The sequence below is a fragment of the Ricinus communis genome, chromosome 10 (assembly GCF_019578655.1).
Source record: "Ricinus communis isolate WT05 ecotype wild-type chromosome 10, ASM1957865v1, whole genome shotgun sequence".
NCBI lineage: Eukaryota > Viridiplantae > Streptophyta > Magnoliopsida > Malpighiales > Euphorbiaceae > Ricinus > Ricinus communis.
In genome coordinates this window covers 13461441-13481919 of record NC_063265.1, presented here as the reverse complement: position 1 = coordinate 13481919, position 20479 = coordinate 13461441, and the positions used below count along the sequence as shown (strand labels likewise).

Genomic DNA, 20479 nt, shown 5'->3' with positions numbered 1-20479 from the left:
GAAGCGTTCATCCAATTCCCACATGTTTGTACCACTCCAATCCTCCAGTATTTTTCTTGAACATGGACTCTTTTTGTTCTTCTAAGATTTGTTCGTAAATGTGCAAGACTGTTATATCTTTGGAGCTTCGTTCTGATAAATGATCATTCGGTAAGCTCCCCAAATACGAACAGTAAATAGGTATAACGGCCAAGTCATGTTTTAAGTTTTGGTTAAATTTAATCTGTTCATTGCTATATGGCACTCTTGTTCATCTCAAACCTGCATCAGAATGCAGAATAAAATAGACCCCTTTCCCGGGTAAAGGCAAACTTCATATAGAAAAAGATATTTTTAAACTTCAATTCTATAAATTCAGAACAACATTGTCAGAGTTGTTACACTGTCTAAATGCATTTATCTTTTCCTACAAAGGGGATCCAAATTACTGCCCCAGTAATATAAACTAAATTACAAACCAAGAAGAATAATGATTTTGGTACATTTTAAAGAGAAAGAAGGCTCTTGTATATAAAGATGGCACCTCAGAGGACTCGTCTAATTTCTTTTGACCCCATGAGTTTTAATCACCTATAATAAGCATGTAGAAGTCCAGATCCTGAAAGCAGCAAAATTTGCATGAACTTGCTTCTAATAATTCTCATCTTAGTATCCCATTGCGTAAAAATCCCATGGTTGACATCCTAATATTTAATAGGCCCATCCAGGCTCCCTGATGCGAACTGAAAACAGAGAATGGCAAGGGATTCATTAGAACCAATATAATATCTCTCCCTCAGTAACAGATGCAGTCATACAGACATGAGTGCACATGCATATAATCATCCATGAGAGGGAGAAATGAGATCGCAAAGATAAAATATCATTTATCATATTCACAACCACAGCACATTAGCTAACAGTCTGATACGTATGAAACAAAGTTGACCAATCAAACATTTTACTACAAACTAAAATCTAAAGATTCAGAAACTACTTCCAATTATTACCTGTTGAACAATTGGATTAGATGATGTGGTGAATTCATCAGTCATCCCTTGCCAAACAATCTTTCCTTTATAGAGAAACAACAACCTATAACAGAATAATTAGAATACATGAAAATATCAACATTATCACAGCAGAAACTGAAAGCATCTAACCTATCAACAGCCCTCCTAATGGTACTATGCTGATGAGTAACAACCACATAAGAAGCAATCTTCCCTGGATTCCCAAGTTCGTCGTCAGCCTTCATATGAACAGAACGGATCAAATCTTCTACTACAGTAGATGCAATTGGATCAAGCCCTGCAGTTGGTTCATCATACAAAAGCACCTGTTCAGAATTAAGGAAAACTGTCAGAAGAAAAGGTCAAAAGACTTAAAACTCAGTGCAGTATTTCAACTATTCTGATTTTTAGCTTAATTTAAAAACAAAAAGAAAAAAACAAATTGGCACTGTGCAAAACAATGACAAGAAATCAAACCGACTGACATTTTTTCATTTTCCAAACTTGTAAATAATTAACAAAAATTGGTTGCAGTTGGACGCTAAAAAGCCTCACTGGCAATACGTCTAGAATGTTACCCCAAGCTTTATTTTCATGTTACCTCTCCTCATCTAATCCCACTTACAGCCCTTACATCACAGGGAACCATGGAGAAGATGAAATTGCAAACTTCAATCTCTAATAAACATTAGCTCCACCTAATTTGCAGATATATTTTCAGTGCACGTAGTTGGACAACTTGCAAAGCTATTAAGAATAACAATTTTGAGAGAATAGAGATCATGCATAGTCTTACATAATAAATGGTTCTTTTCTTCTCACTCCTATATGAAATGAACATGATAAGGAAAGGAAATTGGTTTATGCCTCAAGTATACAAGCCTTTCATAATAACTTGGGAAGTATTAGGTTCGTATGTTATTCTAGTTGATATAATGATGCTGAGAACTATAGAGGAGAGAGTTTTAGTCATTTGTGTAGCCCATGCAGGAAAGGAGCTTTTTTCATTTTGTAACGAAAAATAGAGAGAAAATGCATAATTGATAAATAAAGAGAGTGTAAATGTTTTTCTTAAGAGATGGTTTTCGTGAAATAATGCTTTACTAGTTGGGAAGCAATCTCATTGCAGACAATTTTAAATACAATAAGGACATATTTAAATCTCCATAAAGAACATAAATATTGACACGCACTCGGTTGCATAACATACCTCTGGCTCTATTGATTCCTTTGTAATATCAAAAATTATAGATCGAGCTAGGGCAACTCTTTTCTTCATCCCACCAGACAACTCAGAAGGTAGTCGGTCCTCAACTCCCTGGACAAAAATTAAGGGTTACTTTGGTAATTTTATTTAGAATTTTTTTTTTAAAGGATGTCAGTCCTCAACTTCTAAGAAATATTTCATATTGTTTATTTGTTGTTTTTTCAAAACAGGCTCTTTTTTACTCAATCTATTATCAGAATGTTATGAGAAATAAAAAATAAAGAAGGGAGAGAATATGAGGAGAAAACGGAAAACTATAAAGAAAAATTACTGATGGAAGGAAAAAGTTACAACTCCTATATGTTGCCTTAACCTATTGATTGAGCATACAGTAACATAAAGTTGAGCGACATGCATAAAGCCGGAGGATCAGCTGATTATGTAAAAACTTTAAAATTCACTCTCCAAGCTTACCTTTAAACCCACGGCGGCCAATGTTTCCCTCACAAGCTCTGAGATTTGTTCCTCTCTCATGCTTGAGTTTTCATATCTAAGCAATTAAGAAAGATTAACAAATTCAGGCATTCTTTTCCAAGTAGCATTACTTGGAAGCCACACTATTGATCCTAAATGCTGAGGAGAAAAGAGTAATGTTGAAAGTATCTTACAAAAGGAAACCAACATTTTCACGTACAGTCAAAGAATCAAAGAGTGCTGCACTTTGAAACACCTGTCATAAAAGTATATAAGAAATAAAAATTACTAATACAACTGCAAAAGAGACTTCATAATACAATTTGAAATAAATGAAAATTTACCAATCCAATTCGAAGACCTGACAAATCCTGATCGCTAATTAAACCATCTCTCTTCCTACCTCGGATGTAAACCTCGCCCTGCTTGTCAGATATTAGATACACTATAACATACACAAAAACATCTATAGAACAAACCTAAAACAAAATTGTAATTACTGCATTATGTAGCAAGGGAACAAACTAATAATACAACTTAATAAAGGCTGGAGCACATGAAACCAAACCAGACTCGACTAACCTTGTCTGGAGCAAGAAGTCCTGCCATAATCTTCAATATCGTGGATTTCCCAGTACCTGAAGGTCCAATTATTCCAACTGCCTCACCATGCCTAATCTATACAAGTGAAGAACAAAATTGGGAGAAGGGGATAATCATCAAGCAGAAGGTAGAGAAAACGTTGGATGCAATTACAAGGTTTTGCCACACAAATCCCACTAAGGCTCAACACCATTTACCACAAGAATTATATCCATATAGCTTACAGGCATAACAATCTGATAGAACAGATGTTAAACCAAAAATAAATGAAGTTAAAACAATTTTCACCTTGAAGCTCACACCTCTCAGTATATGCTTCTCCCCGAACGACTTGTATACATCTCTACATTCGATAAGAATATCAGAGTCCGATTCATTCTCCGGTTCCAATACCTTTCTTAATTGTTCTGACTTGTATGAATCCTAGTCAAATTCACAAGGAAACATCATACGCAACTAATACAAGTTAACTTTCGGGACAAGTAGAAAGATACATTCTTTTTGAGCTCAATTGCACAAGTCTATTATTAACTAGAAAGAAAATAATCAAACAAAAGAGCGAACAAGATGTTTTTTTTTTTTTTTTTTTTGATAAAAAGAGAAGAACTTCCGAACTACATAAACATAATAAGGGTATGGATTTACATTGTATCTGGTTGCAGAACATTCATCGCTGCTGATGTTTCTTGGAGGAGCCATACAAGAACAAACAACCTTCCTTTGTTCCTTTCGCTGCTTATAACAGAAAGAATTGACTGTATCCGCACTCCAAACAGAGAACCTAGTGAACCGAGTAGAGCCATGAGCTATACTAGCAGGAAATAACGTTGAACCAGATAAAGAAACCATATTTTGTGGAGGCATTGGTGTACTTGATGCTGAAAGTACCACACCCAGATCGATCATCAGACAAAAAAATCAGAAAAGCATTAAGAGAAAATAAAGAGAAAAGCAAATGGGTTGGCAAACAGGTCAAGGAAGATGAAAAGTTGTGATATTTCTATACCCAAATTTATGTTAAAGATTTCATCAAGTAATCAAATTTCACCACTAAAGTGAAAATGAAAGAAGGTTATGAGCAAAAGAAATTGTGATTTTGAGGAAACCCAAATGGATTAATAAACCAATAATAACAAATAGAGATCACATGTTCAAGAAGGAAAGTGAAACCCAAGAAAGTTTAGCTAAGAAACCAAAAGGCTAAACCGATGTGAATTGAATAATTTAAGAGTGGAAAAATTTGTATAATTCAAGAAAATAATTAGAAATAAAAAACACGTGGGTCTGTGGTTGGTTAGGTAGGTAAGGTCCACTTTTCCTTCTGTTGTGCACTTGTGGTTCTTTCAGGGGAAACTTTCTCTCTATTTGCCCAGAAAGAGGACGGAGAAGAGCCAGACCGAGGATAGAAAATGGATCTTTGAACCGATCCGAATCGGTGAAGCTGTTTACAATTGGGCCTGTTATTATTATTGGACCATGTATAAATTATTTATAATGGTATCAGAGGATATAAAACGACGGCGTTTGCTTTCTATTGACTGGGGGTAACGAGACAGGAGACGCGAGCTTTATTATTGACAAATGACTAATGTCTTAGAGCAGGACAAAAATATAGATTAGAATGAAAGCAAAACGACGACATATTACTAGTCACCATTGGACCAAACCTTGAAGTTATCCAGGAAGATTCGTTGCTGATTTCAACTACCTCTCTCTCTGTCTCTCTCTGCATAAAACTCTATCTTTTTGTATTACTATCATTATTATTAGGGGTGGTTTTCAAATATGAGTGTCACTCAATTTGCTATGGTAATTGATGATCTATTGAAGCAATTAGGTCTGTCAAAATTTCGATTTACAAAGATGATTGCTTTTCTTGAAATTGGGTGAAATTAAATGCAGGTGGAGGAATTGGCCTATCTTGTTAAAGATAACCTACGATGTAAGCATCTTGTGCTTTCAATGGAAGATGCTTTTGTTAACTTCCTTCAAGACAACAATACTAGGTATCTTCTTCTTCTTTATTTTATTTTATTTTTTTAATTGTTTGTGCGTGTCTGTGTGTCTTAATTTCATGCTTTTAGTTTCAAATTGTAATAAGAAGAAGTATTTATGGGATATTTGCAGCACAGATGATGGGATTTTAGAGTTGGAACCCATGGATTCATACAGTCGCCTTCTCTTGCATCGCCTTGCTGATATTTTTGGGTTTCTTTCTTTCTTTTTTCTTTTATTCCAAAAAGAAAAATTAAATATTGATAATTTTGTTTTTTGGTGGTGGTAGATTTGCTCATGTATCTGTTGGTGAAGGTGATGAACGGCATTTAATTTTAGAGAGATGCCCAGAGACATCAGTGTATGTGATAACATTCATGAAAGGGCTCTTTTTTACCGTTTATTAAGGGAAAAGTTTCACCATTTTTTGTCATGTCATGCTATCATCCATATCTAGGGTTTCTATGCTATTTCCTTACATCAATTTGTTATTCTATTATGGTTGCACCTTCCAAATTCAATCACTTGAGAAAGACTCAAATACATATGTAAGCTCTCTATATTCATTAAATTTTTCAAGTTTGGGACATACCTTATATAACATTAAAAAAGTTACTGTTTGGTGCTTTCTCGTAGAAAAACTCTTGCAGTAAAAGATACTTGATATGCATACTTATTCATTACAAAGCTGCAGATTCACTATTCAGCTCCAGGCTTTTGGCCGTGTTCATAAATTTTCTTCTCTTTGTACCTTATTTTTTTCTGTTGCAGACCTTCCATCCTTGTTAATGACATCTTGTTTCAATATGATGAACCTGAGCCTCTTACGATGTCACACCAATTATTGAGAAGAGATGGTGCTTCTCCTGGTAAATTTTCCCTGCCCTTTCTTGTAAAACAATGAATACGGCACCTTTTCCATTGTGTTATGTGCAATCATCAGGTGATTTATTATTGACTGGTTGAAAAACTGGCTCTCCGTTTTACTTTGTCTGACATAGTAAGAGGAAAGTTTTCTTAGAAAAGAAGAATATTCATCATGATTAGGAGGGAAAGGCTTAATCCTAGCAAATATGACAAGAATCAACAGGAGCATACTGTGCATTAAAATGTTACAGATTAAAGAGTTCAAACAGTGCTAGTTGCGAAGATGTCATTCTCATATTGTTTTGAGATACTTACTAGCATAACACAGTAGCTACTGATTCTTACCTATTGCCAACATGGTATATGTTGGTTTATCTTCCAACATGACCTTCAATATACCAAGACAGGTCGAGTCTCATCAAATTTAAGAGAATAGGTGCATAAGAACTTTTGTCCTTTTTCCCTTCCTTTTTGTTCTTACAAGCTATTGGATATGTTCCCATTCTTGATGCCCTCAATGTTGAGATCTCGTATCAACTTATGCTTGTCTCAGTGTTGAAGGAAAAATCACCTTCTTTTCTTACTCTTGAGGAGAGGGAAGCAGCTTATTCGGCGGCCCGTGAACGAATTTTTTCAGTGGATGTGGGAGAGATGAAAGAGCCTCAGAGGCAGAAGCCGCGAAATGTTCCTGTGGTCGCACGTAGAATGATTGCTCACGCTTTAGGTCAAAAATTAAGTCCACAGAAGAATTGTAAAGGATACGAAGTGCAAACCACCCTGTTGAATGTCCAAGACAAGGATAAAATTGATCCCATGGAAGATTTTGAGGGAACCATATTCCAGCCTCAGAAATATGTTGACTCACATGATAAAGCAAAGAGCAATAACCGTCAGTGTAGTGCATCATCGCCTGGTAAGAGGAATATGTCCCATGCACCTGCTTGTAAGATGTCTACTGATATGAGCACATCTCATAACGGATCAAGTAGAAATCGTGTCAAGGAATACTCAAAAGAGGAACACGTGGGAGCCGCAAAGAGGATGCTTGCTCATGCCTTGGGACTGCAATCATCAAAGGGTGGTCTTGCAAGATGCAGTGCAACAAAGCCAGTTGACATGGAGTGAGGGTTGAATGTTCTTTTGGTGTGAGAAATTGGTTTGTTTTCGTTCTGTTGGGCTCATGGCAGAAGCTCTTCAATTATCCACATTAACCACCTGCTTGTTGATGGCATGTAAGCGAGAGAACATGTTTTGCAGACTACAGGACCAAACACCAAGATGTAGCAGGTGGTACTTCCATCTGCATTTGGTTGTCTGCAGGTAATTTATTTGCCTACCCAATGCAGTAGCTATTTTAGAGAAGGCTGTGTTATTGATGAAGGCAGTGCTGCATAAAGCATGGTTGATGTTTCTATTACACTGGAAGAGCCATGTCAGCAAAAACAGGAGCTGCTTTCCATAGTTGTTAGCAACTTCTTCCCTAGTGCACATTATCCAAACCTGAGCTACCCTTGGTAGTATCGTTGTGCATGTGATCAGAGACAATAGAATCCGCATGGAAGCTCGTTGAAATTCTTCTGTCTTTATTAAAATAGTCTACCTAAGGTCGATGGCCACCTGACTCCTTGAAAGGAGATTCAGGCTTTGGCAAGCATAATTACATATGTTTTTTATGTTATACAATGGACGAAAGTTGGTGACTTGTGTTATTTTTCCTTTCCTTCTCTCTTAATCATTAGCTATTTCTTTTTATTTGAGCATTATTTTCTACCTTCATGATTTGAGAAATTAATCAATAGCTGCAATGCAAAGTATGATTACGGGTGTTCGCTTTTCTCCAATTGAAATGAAACTTCTTGCTAGCATGGGTTAATTTGAATTTCAGTAAGCTCCCAAAGGACCATGGCTTTTACAATATGCGCACACAGGGCTTCAAAACCACATATTAAACGGTAGTTTTATGCTATGCATAACTGATAATCTTTAATCTTGAATGCCATTCAACGTTGAGAAACATTTTGAATGTAATCATCCCATCAAATTACTATAGTTTCCATAAATATTATTCAAGTCCTTTATATGATATGATAACCATTTAACCCTGCATTACGTAGTCTAGTAACAAACATGATGTTTATGGTGAAGACGTTGACTTGTGTTTTTCAGTGGAAAAGAAAAAGTCCCAAGTTTGAAACTCATCAGAATCCTCTGTACAAAAGTGAAACAGATATAAGTACATACATTACGTGAAAGAATAAACAAGCAAATGCATAGCTGAATAATCAACCAATGAACTTTCTCTCTCTGTGATTACATCAAAGTACATATAACAATCCATTGTTTGAAAAAAAAAAAGTAATATCAACCATACTAATCAACAGGCTAGTGAACACCAAAATTTTGAGGGGCATGAAGGATCCGGCAATGAATAATTAAACTAGTGGTAGTGGTAGTTCTAGTTGCCATGAAATTTTGCACAGCGTCAAAGTAATGATGCAATGCTTTCTCGAAATAAACCAAGCCTGAACTCATGACCATCAATGTAAGAAGCTACTTTGGTGGATTTTCTTTCGTGATCACTTGGCACACTGGCTATTTTGCCAATAGATCATTACCTGTTTGAGATAAGTCTCATTATTGTAAAGATAATGCAATTACATGGATAACTGAATTTCTTTTATTATATATGTTACCTTGTAGAAGGACCAAGGTAATTCTGGAACTTCTTTTGCTTGTCTACTTTACTTCACCAGTTTACGTTTGGCTCTCTGATAAGGAAGTTGAGGATTTTGTTGCTAGTGAATGAAGCAAAGATCGAGTAGCAAGAAGTTTTTCCCTGAGAATGATATTGTAATTGTACATGTGCTGGAGATTCTTCTGGATATCAGAATTCTCTATTTCAGATTCAGGTTTAAATTCTGCAATAGGAAAGAAACAGCATTATATAGCCAAAGCAATTAGAAAGTGGCATAACAATAAATATAATGCCAAACAAAGATTTTGCAGACCCGATATTCTCTATCACATTTTAAGGATCTATATTCTGTAGTAATCAGAAGGTTTCTAGGAAGACCACAGTAAGTACTAATTTCATTTTACTTGGGCCCTGTATTTTAATTTCAAATTTGCAAGTAAAGATGGCAATTTGATCTAGAGCTAGTTAGTTCTCCCTGAAATGTGTTGAGGCTAAAGATGGTAATCTAATTTAAGTCCTTGTCTACTTTTTCATATGTACATTTATGCTTCATATAAAAAATGTCTATCTTATATTTCTTTCCTTTTTTTGAATAAAGGAATAATCTCATTAAGAATTGAAGTTTGTTCTGCAGCCTTTTGAATATTCTGTTACTTTATCCCTCTCCAAAACCCAGAATTCCATTTTGTCCCTTAATAGAAAATGTGACAGGGAAATAAATTAAAAAGCAAAAAGAAGCCATGCTGATATTACCTAGCGGTGGTGGAAAAGGAATGAAGCTATCATCAGTAAGCAAATGTGCTTGAGACTCGGATGCGTCATGTAAGCCAACTGAATGCTTTGTTTCATCTTTTGTACAGCCCAGCACTTCGCCTTTGACAGACTGGAAAACCATACACAGCATGAATTTTTAAAAAGTGTTTAGGATCAATGAAATCTCTGCTCAACAAATTAGAGAACAATTCCAATAAATGTTTAAACTATGCAGAATGATAATCAGTCTAAATACATTTCATCATGGGGACATTACAATCTATCAACTAAATTCAAAATTAGCATTTAGCTATTCACTAGTACTTCATTATCTAAGTATTAACATGTAGAGCACATTCATAATCATAGAATAGTTCCAACACTATCAGGCGCTATATAATAGAAATAATAAAAAGAAATCAGTTGTAATGTGCGAACTAATGCCCTCTAATGACAAGTAAATGACCAGATGCATTATCAGAGATGTTAATTTTGTTAAATCAACTAATGGCTAGTAGAATGCCTTGGAAAGAGAAAAGAGGTGAGGAAGTATCTCTCTCAAAAGCTCTATTTACATTTGCAAGCAAAGAAAGATTAGACATGTCAAGTGACAAGGAAACTAGCGTGCCAACATACATGTCCTTGAGCAGAATCAGAATTAATCCCTTCCGTGTTCAATGTGCATCCAGCCAAAACATGTTCCACTACCTGGGTATCACTGTGCCCTTCTATAGCATTCTGCATAATATAAAAAAGGGGTAATTCAGGAACAAAGGAAGGAGCTCCAAGTAGGGATGTAAAAACTTTCGTGCAGATAGCACAAAGCATTACCTTGTCACTAGGTATGCTAACTCTTTTATTTAGGCGGATGCTATCTGTTCTAGTTCGTGATCCCCTCCTCCATGATGATCCACTGCCACTTATGGATCCATTACCACGAACAGAAGGTGCCATGATGCAGTTGCAACTAGATCCCTGTTTGCTATTCTTGAGGTCATCATCCAATGTACTGCAACCCCATCTATATCTCACATATTTCCTCAACTACTTATCAGAAGAATATACGCTCATATCCGTTATCTAATTACATAACCAAAAAGTAGATTGAATCTCATTGAAAAAGTGGAATGAAGCAGCTTCCTTGGAAAAGAACTTACTTTCTCCCAGTGTTTTTGAGCTTTTAGACGATTTCTTATGTTACGCATGGTGCTATCTTCATTCCGGAGTTTTTTTATTCTGTATTCACACTATAATCAAACAAGTGACAACACCATAAGATAAATTATACTGCTCTGATAAGTTCAACTTTTTTCATATTTCAAACAACTCATATTGTTTTATTTTGAGATGATTCAGAAAGCATTTTGAAATTCCTAAATTCTGCACAAACATCACTACCATCTGAGACTATCATCCTCACTCGTCATGACACCAGCGATATTACAACTGTGCTGCTCTCCCTAGAACAACCTTTTCATGTTTCAAGATCAACACAACATAATCCTCGTAGATCCTGTGTGCTATGTCAGGTAGGCTTATCTTGTCAAAGGGTTTCCATACAAAATAATTTGTTAGAACCTACTCCTCAATGTAAAAATTAAAGGCATAGTCCTCAAGAGCTCATAGTCCGAATGTTCCTCATCGTGAAATTTAAATGTTGCTTTAACTTTCTAATAGTTTTGAAACCCAATATTTCTTCTTCTGCAAAATTTCTTATACTATTGTCAGAACATAAGAAATAAGGAGTTGGAAAATACAGCTACAAAAGGAACAGGAAGCATACTTGCACCAGAAAGTAGAAAAATATGCAAATACTAATGCAATATAGGCCACCAAGATCTGCGAGGAAGCTCACTGCATGCAAACAGAGAAAGTTAAATATGGCTAGATGATTCAGCATGACTGTAATACAAATAAAACTCGATTTAGCATAACAGAACGCTACTGACAACCAAGACAAATAGCAGCTAAGACAAAATACACATTTATTCTGCAAAACGTGATATGACAATGATGTTTCGAGATTTGGATTAATAAGAATAGTATGAGTCAGGAAATGCCTAAAATTCCACCTCAACCCACAAGTGAGGTTGCTGTAAGAAGCACAAAACTGAAAAGAATAAAACAAAGCATTAGATGATCCCAAATCCAGACCAATCCACAAATCAGGTTAACGTAAGACGAGTGAAACTGAAAAGCATAAACCAAAGAATAAGATTCAGTCTTCCGTATACACCACGTGGATGACACCAACTCCCAACAGACTGACTCTCCATACTGCTTCATTCCTATACTTCCTAAACCTCCCTCTCCAACTTGAAGTGAGGCATCAATCTGGGTTTACTCCAAGAAATACCAAATAATAAAAAGACTGCAAATGTATCAAGCTGCTAGTGAATAAGCAATCAAGCATGAGAAAATCCAAACTTCTGTCCTCATGGACCCAATAAGAAATTTACATGCCAAAAGGTATCAACAACTGAAATTCAGTTGATCCTACAACAAAAATTTTAACAATTAAAGTTCAGATAAAGGAAGAAACTATTCTAAGGCACTGCTTATAATTGGCACCATGAGAAATTTATCGAGTTAACACAAATAATCGACAAGATAGCTGGATTTAGTACAGTTATATTAGATCCCACTCTCCTTTCAGAGGATACTTGACACACACAGCCACACACACACACACCATCCCCCATTTACCAGTATAAACCCTTCTTTTCTCGATTTAGAATCCAAATACATTTGAGTTCAAAACCAATCCAGGCATGTGTCCACATGCATGCTTTAAAACAATTACTCACATAAAGGTCTGGGTCTTTTCGTATTCAATTTAAATGCTGCTTCATCAAATCTAAATTCCTAACAGGAAAAAGCGTGCAGTAACTAGTGCATTGCCATCTCTATGTAATCAAAGTAAAAAATTAATAAAGGTTAAGAAATTGTAAAATTGCACATACATATTCTGGATAAAAGATAATGTAACTAGTGCCATGTACATCTTTAGGGGGGCCAAAGAGCTTACCAGGACCCATTATGTTTTGATTTTCGACCTCAACAACATAGGCAGAGAGGTATTGAACATATATTGTGGTGTTGATTAGTCCACCACTAGAAGTTGCAAGGGAGGCTTTAAGCTGAGTTGTATCGTGAAAAAATGAACCTGGGATAAACTCATGGAATAGAGGCTGAATGAGCTTTAGATCATGGAGATTGCGGTATATCCGAGGAAACAGATTAAATTTTAGTATATTTGGATCCCTCCCTCTGAATGTAACTGGTCTATCATCAAAACTGCTTCCATTCTTGAGTGTCCCGCTAACAAAACTGAAGTGCCTTTTATCAGCATGGTTTCTTGTGGTAAGGTTGAAGAGATAACCAACAGCGCTAGCAGGAGCATTTGGAAGATCAACAAACGTCCATGAAATATACATGTAGTCTTTATTGAGACGACAGTTGGTACATTTAAAATTTAAAGTTGGCCCTGTACTTGTGTTCCAGCAGGTGTAGTTCGCAAGTTCTATAAGATTGACAACCCTATGGTCAATAAAGCCAGGACTGCCAGTAACTAAAGTACCAAGATCACGTAAATTTGAACAGCTCATGCTTGAAACAGTGGTTATATTAAATTCAATGTCATTAGCAAAAGAAGCCAAGTCTGGTGCATTTATTGCTTTCACATTATGCACCTCAATGGATCTCTTTAATATGATCTGGTAAAGCAACCTGAGAACAAACTGAAAATCCATGTGAATGTCTATTCATACAAGAAAACAGTCATAAAGATTTACGAAGATAGTAAATTAACATCAAGAGATTGCAACAACTTGCTTAAAAGAAGGAATGCTATTATATATATATACTCACGCAGCAAATAAACCAATGAAAAGTATCCAACTTGCTATTGAGAAAGTTCCACCCAGTTCTGTTTTTCGCTTCACAACCACCTGCTGATCGTCCTACCAAAAAAGATAAAAGGAAACAGTTAAAACCAGTTACATGTTACAGTTATAACATTAAGAAACAAGACAAATTAGAAAACAAATACATATGGAGCTTAGATAAAGAGAAACGGTAATAATATAAGTGCAAATTGTCCCAAAACATCTTGCTAGCATTTCTAATCCACAAAGAAGAAATCAATTTAGGGTATCAGGCATGAGAGAGAGAGAGGGAAACTTATTTTGATATAGAGGTAACAAATAACTGAGTTTCTGACATAATAAGTAAGGTAATAACTAACTGTGGAAGGAAGAAATTGACAGCAGCAAATAGAAAATTAAAACAAGAAAAGCAAGAAAGTCAAATTAGCCATGCATAATTCATATCCACAATATCCAATAAATTCCAAGATTCAGCCATTCTAATCATACAAATAAACAACGCCTCACTTAACTATAAATAACCTAAATGCACACAAAATTTACCATATAACTAAATGACTAGCATGATATATACTTAAAAAGTCAAATAAACAAGCGAGTACTCACCAGCCAATGCCTAGTGGCAAAGCATATATCCAAACGACTAAGCCACCATCTAATTTTAAACCAAATGTTTGAGCCGTCACCAAACTTCATAAACCTCAAGAAAAAACAGAACAAAAGCCAAGAAATAAGCATCACTGAAGTTGCCTCTAAGAAAACCGCCTGTGACTGAGTAAACTTCTTGATAGAATCAAAAGAGAATATTGTCTCAGGGAACGACAGCGTATTTGCTAATCCTGTGTCAGTTTGGATGTCAGAGCTGGCCGCGAACAAGGTGCAGCTGTTGGTGGTGCGATTGAGGAACCACCCTGCTGGGCACGCGCATAAGGTCGTGTTGTAGGTGATGAAACCTATTGGACAGCTTGACATTTTACCCTGTTCTTGGTTTAGTATGCAAGAAGACCAAGATTCAAGATATGGGTAATGAATGCAATGTTACAATTCGTGACTTTCTGTCCGGTATTTCTGTTCGAAAGAATCTGTGCATTGAGAGAGAAGAGAAAGAAAAGTAAAGAATCAGGAATTTTCACATGGGAAGATAAAGAAAAGAAAAGAAAAGAAAAGACATCACTTTTTAATTTGCTAAAGTTTGCTCTTTTCTACTTGTTTTGATCTCGTCAATGGCAGTAAATGATAATACCGCAATTTGTCCATTGAAATTATCTATGCAGTAAAATAATGCAACCCTTGACTATAATTTACGTCGATGGTTCCCAATTTCATTATGAACATCAATACTGTGTGTTTATCCCATCTAATTTATAAAATGGGCTATGCTACACATCACATTAAGAATCATAGTTACCACTGTCCCCATCTGGCTGGCATTGATGATTCAGTGGTCAAAGAAAGTAGTTCATAATTTACCCATCTTAGCATATCGGTACATTTCTAGAATATTTGTTATTCTGGAGTCATTTACAGACAGCGATACTTATATTTTTATATATATGCCAATGACCAAGATAATGGAAGATCACGAGGGAAGTTGCATATAAAACTAAGGTTTTTTGAAAAAAATAAAATCAAACAAACAAAATAGAGGATTGGTTTATCAGACCTTAATTTTATATCATGAACTTTGGAGCTTTGTTGGGCTGTCAAACACGTGACAAATGCTTGGTACTTCTTTTTAAAAAAAAAAAAAAATTATCTCCAATGAACAATTGGATAATTTTTAGTGGCTGGCGAAGGGACACCTATACTTTTCGTATTCATGGTTGACCACAGGAATAGAGCAACGTTGGGGGTACCAAAAGGGGGTGGTTAGTCCATCAGTAATTGCAATGAGTTGGGACCATAAATATAGGAAAATCTTCTGCAGGTTTTCATGTGCTTACAATATAAAAATAAGAACATGTACATTACCATGAAAGATGGGAAACCTCAAAATTTTTCATGCTATGTGATACAATTTTTAATCTTGGAATTATTTTAGGGTACAGACTTAACAAGAATCGCATCAAGAAAAGAATGAAGAAACAAATAGCTATTTCGTATAATTGCAGTAGGTTAATAATCTCTTCTCCTGCTGTTGACAAGGTCACTGCCAAACTCCTCGTCATTTTCACACTGTTCCAACAGTTCTTTAAAAGCAGGATTAAAAGCAACAGCTAGCCGCAGATAGTTTGCAGCTTCAGCTTTGCGACCTTCATTGTACAAAGCACTGTAAAACCAAGTTGTCTACTAGTTAGTTATTGGAGGAAAGAACAGTGAAGAAACAAGAAAAAAGGGTTAAAATAACTTGAAAGATATTCTTTTTTTCATTTTTTTGAAAAAGAAATTGAGAGATACAGCTTTCAAGCAGTTATAATTTTTAAACTACCATTGTCAGTCGAAGAATACCATTATTAAATTATGTTGCAAATCAAATTAGAATAGGATTAGGAATTGCTCAAACTCATACCTTGCAAGAAAAATCAAAGTGTCGAAGTAATGGACTTTGCATTTTGGGTCCTCTGGCTCTTCCAAATTTGCAACTCTTTCAAAGTGGGCAACTCCTTCTGCATTCTCCCCCTGTCGCAAACAGGGAAGAAGGAATTCACAACATGCCAAGAACCATCATGAGTATTACAATTCAAAAAGCATTGCCGACCAACTTAAACTGAATGCACTTAATGCATTTTCAAGTGAACAAACTTAAATGATTATTTCATCCATGTTCCTTGGGAAAGAATCAGAGAAGTGCTTTTGAGTTTTCACCTGTCGTATACAGGCAACACCAGCCCACTGAGATGCAAGAATCAGGAGATCAACATCTTTGACTTCTGTTGGATTTCCAGCAAGAAATAGCTGATCGGCAATCAGAAATCATCTCTGATTAATAAAGGAACAATTCATGCAATTGGAACTCAAAAATTACTTGCAGCATTCAAGAGAAGCTAAATTTAGTGTAAAAAACAAAATAAAAAATTATCATTAAATTACAAAGCAGTGCTTCTATTAAATACCAAAGTATATGTAATATGGTGCATATGCACAAAGAAGCAGTCAATGTATTATCAGGCTTCCACGGTGAGTGACCAGACATGAAAGTGCTATCATTCATATTCAATGTTAACCAATAACCACAAATTATACACGGAGCAAATTCTCAACCAAAAGAAACATGGAAAAGAAATGCAAGGATCAGGCAATTATGGACCTTGGAAATAGCACGCTCCAAATGGTCTCTAGCCTCTGCATACATTTCTTTTTGCAGCAGAGTCTGCCCCATAACAACCAGAGCTCCTATGTAGTTAGGATCCTTCTGAAGTGCCAACCTGCAGCCAGAAGATATATATGCAATAAAATTACCACGAATAAACTGGCTTTCTAGAGGGAGAAGAAACAAAAAGAACTTACTGCAACAAAGGAATTGCTCTTTCTCTATGCTGGTTGGATAAAAGTTGGACTGAGATCTGAAAATAGTGTCAATGACAAAAATATGAGAGTTTTATATTGCACTTCCAAGAACCAAAAATTGCATCCAATTTGTACATTAACCACTCACGGCAAGCAGTTGCTTAGGGTTTAAATTTTCGACAGGAACTTTTCCATTTTTGCTTGGTGCATCCAGAGATGCTTGTGGCGAACCCATTTCTTCAGAATCTGCAGAAGCTGCAGGAGCATCTTTAGCTGGTAGCCCTAACTTTGCACGAACAGCAGGATGTTTGAGAGACATTTGCTGCATATTAGATTGTCGTATACGAGTCAAAGACCACTTTTTTGTATTGACGTTGTCTTTTTTTAGGAGTTTAAAATTGTCCAAAGTCGAAAAGTTAACTTCCGAGGTGAACAAATATTTTCAGGGATGACAAAAGAGCAGCAAAGAACCTGGATAACACTTAATGAACTATTGGTGACCCAATATACCAGACTTCCCTGCAAAACAAAGCAGATAAAGAATATTGTGAAACCGCACCAGTAAGGGGTCAGAAAACGTTCAATGTCAAAAAAAAAGGCGGCTGTATTCCCAAATTGAAGGGCAAAATTTCAAATAACAATGAAAATGGAATTTTGACGACCATCTTTTATCAAAACATCCAAGGAGGGAAGCTTGGACAAAGGTAATCTAATAAAATATGATAATAGTATAAGTTGACAAGGAACATGATGACTGAATGTAAAGTTACCTGTGGAATGCAATATCCAATGAAAAATAAAGGCAGTGTGAGAAGATCCAAATACAACTTGTAGTACTGCACTAAGAAAGCTTCCAATCATTTGTGTGAAGTAAAAAACTACATAATAAAGGAAAACAAAATCTGCGTTAACAACCAAAACATTCAACCACAGCAAAATACAGATTCCATGGCATAACAGAAGATATTATCTACTCACCTTTGCCAGTAAGCTTAATAGTCCAGTTGTTTTTTGAACAGAAAATTTCTCAAAAGCGAGCTGAAAATCATCAAACAAGTAGGCACAAATCTAAATTAGTTCCATGAATAAGTAACAGCACATAAGAAAAAGCTAAGATAGAACTGAAGGCATCAACCACCCAAGTGCAAAATGAAAAATAGATATTTATGTCATAAAAGTTCCTTTTATATCCTGCTTAAAGAAAACACATGAAGCATAATAACTACCGAGTACAATTTACCTGAATATTAATATAGTGCAAACATGCAATCAGTAAAGGGAAGATGGGGCCTGCAATACCATGAGGATATTCAGTCAAATTCTGAAACCATAGAGTGCCGCCCTGTATTATATTACAAAAAAGACTCACATTTTAGTGACCATAATAGAGTTGCAAAGTTTATATTTGACAAACAAGGATAAATATTGCATCTGATCATATTATGAAGTAATGGAGACATGATAAAAGAATTTCCTACACCGATTGAAAACATTGAAGCTAATTTAATAAGCTATATTTTGGGGCAAATAGGAGATACTTCAAAAACAAATATGTGATGACAAATCACTTTCTACAGACACAATAACCAATATGATGTATCAATGATTAGATAAAGACAACCACACAATGTGGATGTTACATAATCTATAAGAAATAAATCAGCATTCAAGTAATTCTAGTCCTTAAAAGTGAAAAGTGGAAGGAATAGCATTACTCTTGCTTGCTATCCTGAAATAGATGAAAGCCCAATTAGAAACTAGCATATGGCACTTTTAGAGAGCTATACTACTAAGAGTAGACAGATAAATTATAATGAAGCAAGAACCAGAAAGAAACTAAAGCATAATCGATTCTATTTAGAGAGGGAAACAGGTTCCCCCAGAAGCTATTTCAATCAAAATAATCTAAACTCATTTAATGATGCCAGATCCTTACACAATCAAATCCAGGATGATGATCCAGAGACATTCTTCTAATACTGGTCATCCACAAAAGAAAGCATGGTACCTGTAAATAAATTGAAAGACAGTGCAAGAACAATCATCAGAAAAATAAAGTCCACACAGCAATATGCGTATGACCACTCTGGTTCAAAGTTTCTGGGATAAAATTAAATCCTTTATATTCTTTTCTTCCATGAAGTGCTATAATTAAACCTAACTGAAAATCAAAACCATTATTTTCATTTCCTGTATGATGAAAATCTGCCATGTAAACAAGTGAAAATTCAAGAAGTTCTTTTTCTTCTTAATTTCTATAACCACAGGCCTTTTGCGGAGAAAATAGTATCATTAATAACACACACCACAGTCCAGTAAAGACCATCATAGAGATGCCATGCCCAGCTTATACAGTTTCTGTACCTGTGCAGAGACATATGCAAGAAACCATAAATATGAAGGGCAGCCAAGTGCTCGTCTTTCCTTGTGAAAGAGTGAAATTTGATCAACAAAGCTTTTCCCTGACAAAGGTGGTGGGAATGGAGGAGGCACTAATAGAAAAACATGAAGAAACAATACAATTTAAAAAAGTAAGACATTTGGAAATAAATTGAAACAAAAAGATGTTTGTTTTCAATAATGTGGAAATATGCTTCTAAAATCACCTAAACTATTTCAACCAGTACAGTGATGAATGATCAAAATCTTTCATGGAAATAATTAAGTGAATATGATCAATCACTATACTGTGCTAAAATGTATGATGCTCTGTAAGGGGCAAACAGATTTTAGAAAAATTAAGTTAAAGAGAAGAAAGCTCACATTTAGGAAATAGCTCAGATATCTTTTTCAACTTGTGAAGTTGCAAAACAAGTAAAGGGAACAAAGTAACTCTCATAGCTACTGTAGCTGATGCAATAACTAACCACCTGAACAATTTTTGATGAAATAATTAAAATAAATCATAACAGTCTTTGCAGAACAAAAAAAAAAAATTGTAAATTGTTCCTCAGCCCAGTTTAATTTATGGTCCAGTTTAAATTATCATCATGTCATTGTTTTAAAGCAGCAAGCTCACCAGGGCAAACCACTGAGATCATGAAATTCATCAAGAACCGAAACTAAGACTCGAACCGGAAGAATTGACTCTTCGTTGCCACCATTGGTAGTAATATTACCGACGGTCTCAATAACATCGGAAACTATTGATGACGGCTCAGCAGCTGAGTTGGCAAGAAAGTCGGAACCGTCGTGGTTCGAAGGAGAGGAGAAGGATCGAGAGTCAAGAAAATGAAAAGCGGCTAGTGAATTAGCGAATTTGTGAGAGGGAGTCGGAGATTGTGAGCAGTTAAGGTTAGGGTTAGAGAGGCGCCAGTAAGACAGAGAGCAAAGAGGACGAGAACGGCGGATATGGGAGAATAAGAGCCTTGGTACAGCCATAGCCGGTGCAAGACGAGATACTCCGGGGGAAACGTTGGAAATGCAATTTTAATTCAAAATAAACGTTGTCGTTTAGACTATTACTACTCAAACCAAAATACCTTTCCTTTCCTTTCTTTTCAAGGAATAAATGACTTTTTAAAAAGACTTAATAGAATCTTAATTTGCCATTAATGGT

General features: G+C 35.6%; 4 protein-coding genes across 11 annotated transcripts; 1 reads left to right on the top strand and 3 right to left on the bottom strand.

Annotated features, from left to right (window-relative positions):
• Window positions 1-318: 318 nt before the first annotated feature.
• Window positions 319-4760, bottom strand: LOC8275002 (protein TRIGALACTOSYLDIACYLGLYCEROL 3, chloroplastic). Its single transcript, XM_002512574.4, has 10 exons — window positions 3922-4760; window positions 3565-3699; window positions 3256-3351; window positions 3018-3095; window positions 2868-2929; window positions 2674-2749; window positions 2203-2310; window positions 1143-1318; window positions 990-1074; window positions 319-722 (listed from the first exon to the last, which is right to left on the bottom strand). Exons 1-10 carry the CDS (start codon window positions 4180-4182, stop codon window positions 684-686), a joined length of 1116 nt encoding a protein of 371 aa, XP_002512620.2. The 5' UTR covers window positions 4183-4760; the 3' UTR covers window positions 319-683.
• A 136-nt stretch (window positions 4761-4896) lies between these two features.
• On the top strand, window positions 4897-7890 carry LOC8275001. Of its 8 annotated transcripts, none has more exons than XM_015715066.3 (6): window positions 4897-5085; window positions 5179-5282; window positions 5409-5484; window positions 5561-5632; window positions 6043-6140; window positions 6692-7890. In XM_015715066.3, the coding sequence occupies exons 2-6, from the start codon at window positions 5246-5248 to the stop codon at window positions 7261-7263; spliced, it is 855 nt and encodes a 284-aa protein (XP_015570552.1). In that variant the 5' UTR covers window positions 4897-5085; window positions 5179-5245; the 3' UTR covers window positions 7264-7890. The 8 variants fall into 8 exon arrangements, with proteins under 8 accessions (XP_015570552.1, XP_015570550.1, XP_048225755.1 ...); XM_015715064.3 differs by having other exon boundaries at window positions 5404-5484; XM_048369798.1 differs by lacking the exon at window positions 5561-5632.
• Window positions 7891-8385: 495 nt separating this feature from the next.
• LOC8275000 lies at window positions 8386-14788 on the bottom strand. The gene is made up of 11 exons (XM_015715130.3): window positions 14648-14788; window positions 14080-14555; window positions 13457-13548; window positions 12615-13315; window positions 11370-11440; window positions 10744-10833; window positions 10418-10630; window positions 10223-10324; window positions 9587-9716; window positions 8832-9056; window positions 8386-8753 (listed from the first exon to the last, which is right to left on the bottom strand). Exons 2-10 carry the CDS (start codon window positions 14443-14445, stop codon window positions 8893-8895), a joined length of 1929 nt encoding a protein of 642 aa, XP_015570616.1. The 5' UTR covers window positions 14446-14555; window positions 14648-14788; the 3' UTR covers window positions 8386-8753; window positions 8832-8892.
• A 632-nt stretch (window positions 14789-15420) lies between these two features.
• On the bottom strand, window positions 15421-20450 carry LOC8274999 (ALBINO3-like protein 2, chloroplastic). The gene is made up of 14 exons (XM_002512571.4): window positions 19940-20450; window positions 19684-19790; window positions 19285-19412; window positions 18857-18928; window positions 18161-18262; window positions 17899-17958; window positions 17691-17756; window positions 17392-17439; window positions 17069-17242; window positions 16921-16976; window positions 16721-16838; window positions 16279-16368; window positions 15983-16092; window positions 15421-15742 (listed from the first exon to the last, which is right to left on the bottom strand). The coding sequence occupies exons 1-14, from the start codon at window positions 20299-20301 to the stop codon at window positions 15589-15591; spliced, it is 1647 nt and encodes a 548-aa protein (XP_002512617.1). The 5' UTR covers window positions 20302-20450; the 3' UTR covers window positions 15421-15588.
• Window positions 20451-20479: the final 29 nt, after the last annotated feature.

Coding starts and splice junctions, on each gene's coding strand:
- LOC8275001 (XM_015715064.3), top strand. CDS start 5,062: ATGAGTGTCACTCAATTTGCTATG. Junction 5,485..5,560: donor CGCCTTGCTGATATTTTTGG/GTTTCTTTCTTT, acceptor TGGTGGTGGTAG/ATTTGCTCATGTATCTGTTG. Junction 5,633..6,042: donor AGATGCCCAGAGACATCAGT/GTATGTGATAAC, acceptor TTTCTGTTGCAG/ACCTTCCATCCTTGTTAATG.
- LOC8275000 (XM_015715130.3), bottom strand. CDS start 14,445: ATGTCAAGCTGTCCAATAGGTTTCATCACCTACAACACGACCTTATGC. Junction 13,549..14,079: donor TTGCCACTAGGCATTGGCTG/GTGAGTACTCGC, acceptor CTTTTTTGGTAG/GACGATCAGCAGGTGGTTGT. Junction 9,057..9,586: donor TCCTTTTCCACCACCGCTAG/GTAATATCAGCA, acceptor TTCCTATTGCAG/AATTTAAACCTGAATCTGAA.
- LOC8275002 (XM_002512574.4), bottom strand. CDS start 4,182: ATGATCGATCTGGGTGTGGTACTTTCAGCATCAAGTACACCAATGCCT. Junction 1,075..1,142: donor ATTAGGAGGGCTGTTGATAG/GTTAGATGCTTT, acceptor ATTCTGTTATAG/GTTGTTGTTTCTCTATAAAG. Junction 723..989: donor CTAATCCAATTGTTCAACAG/GTAATAATTGGA, acceptor CTCTGTTTTCAG/TTCGCATCAGGGAGCCTGGA.
- LOC8274999 (XM_002512571.4), bottom strand. CDS start 20,301: ATGGCTGTACCAAGGCTCTTATTCTCCCATATCCGCCGTTCTCGTCCT. Junction 16,977..17,068: donor ACCCTAAGCAACTGCTTGCC/GTGAGTGGTTAA, acceptor CACTATTTTCAG/ATCTCAGTCCAACTTTTATC. Junction 15,743..15,982: donor ACTTTGATTTTTCTTGCAAG/GTATGAGTTTGA, acceptor TTGGTTTTACAG/TGCTTTGTACAATGAAGGTC.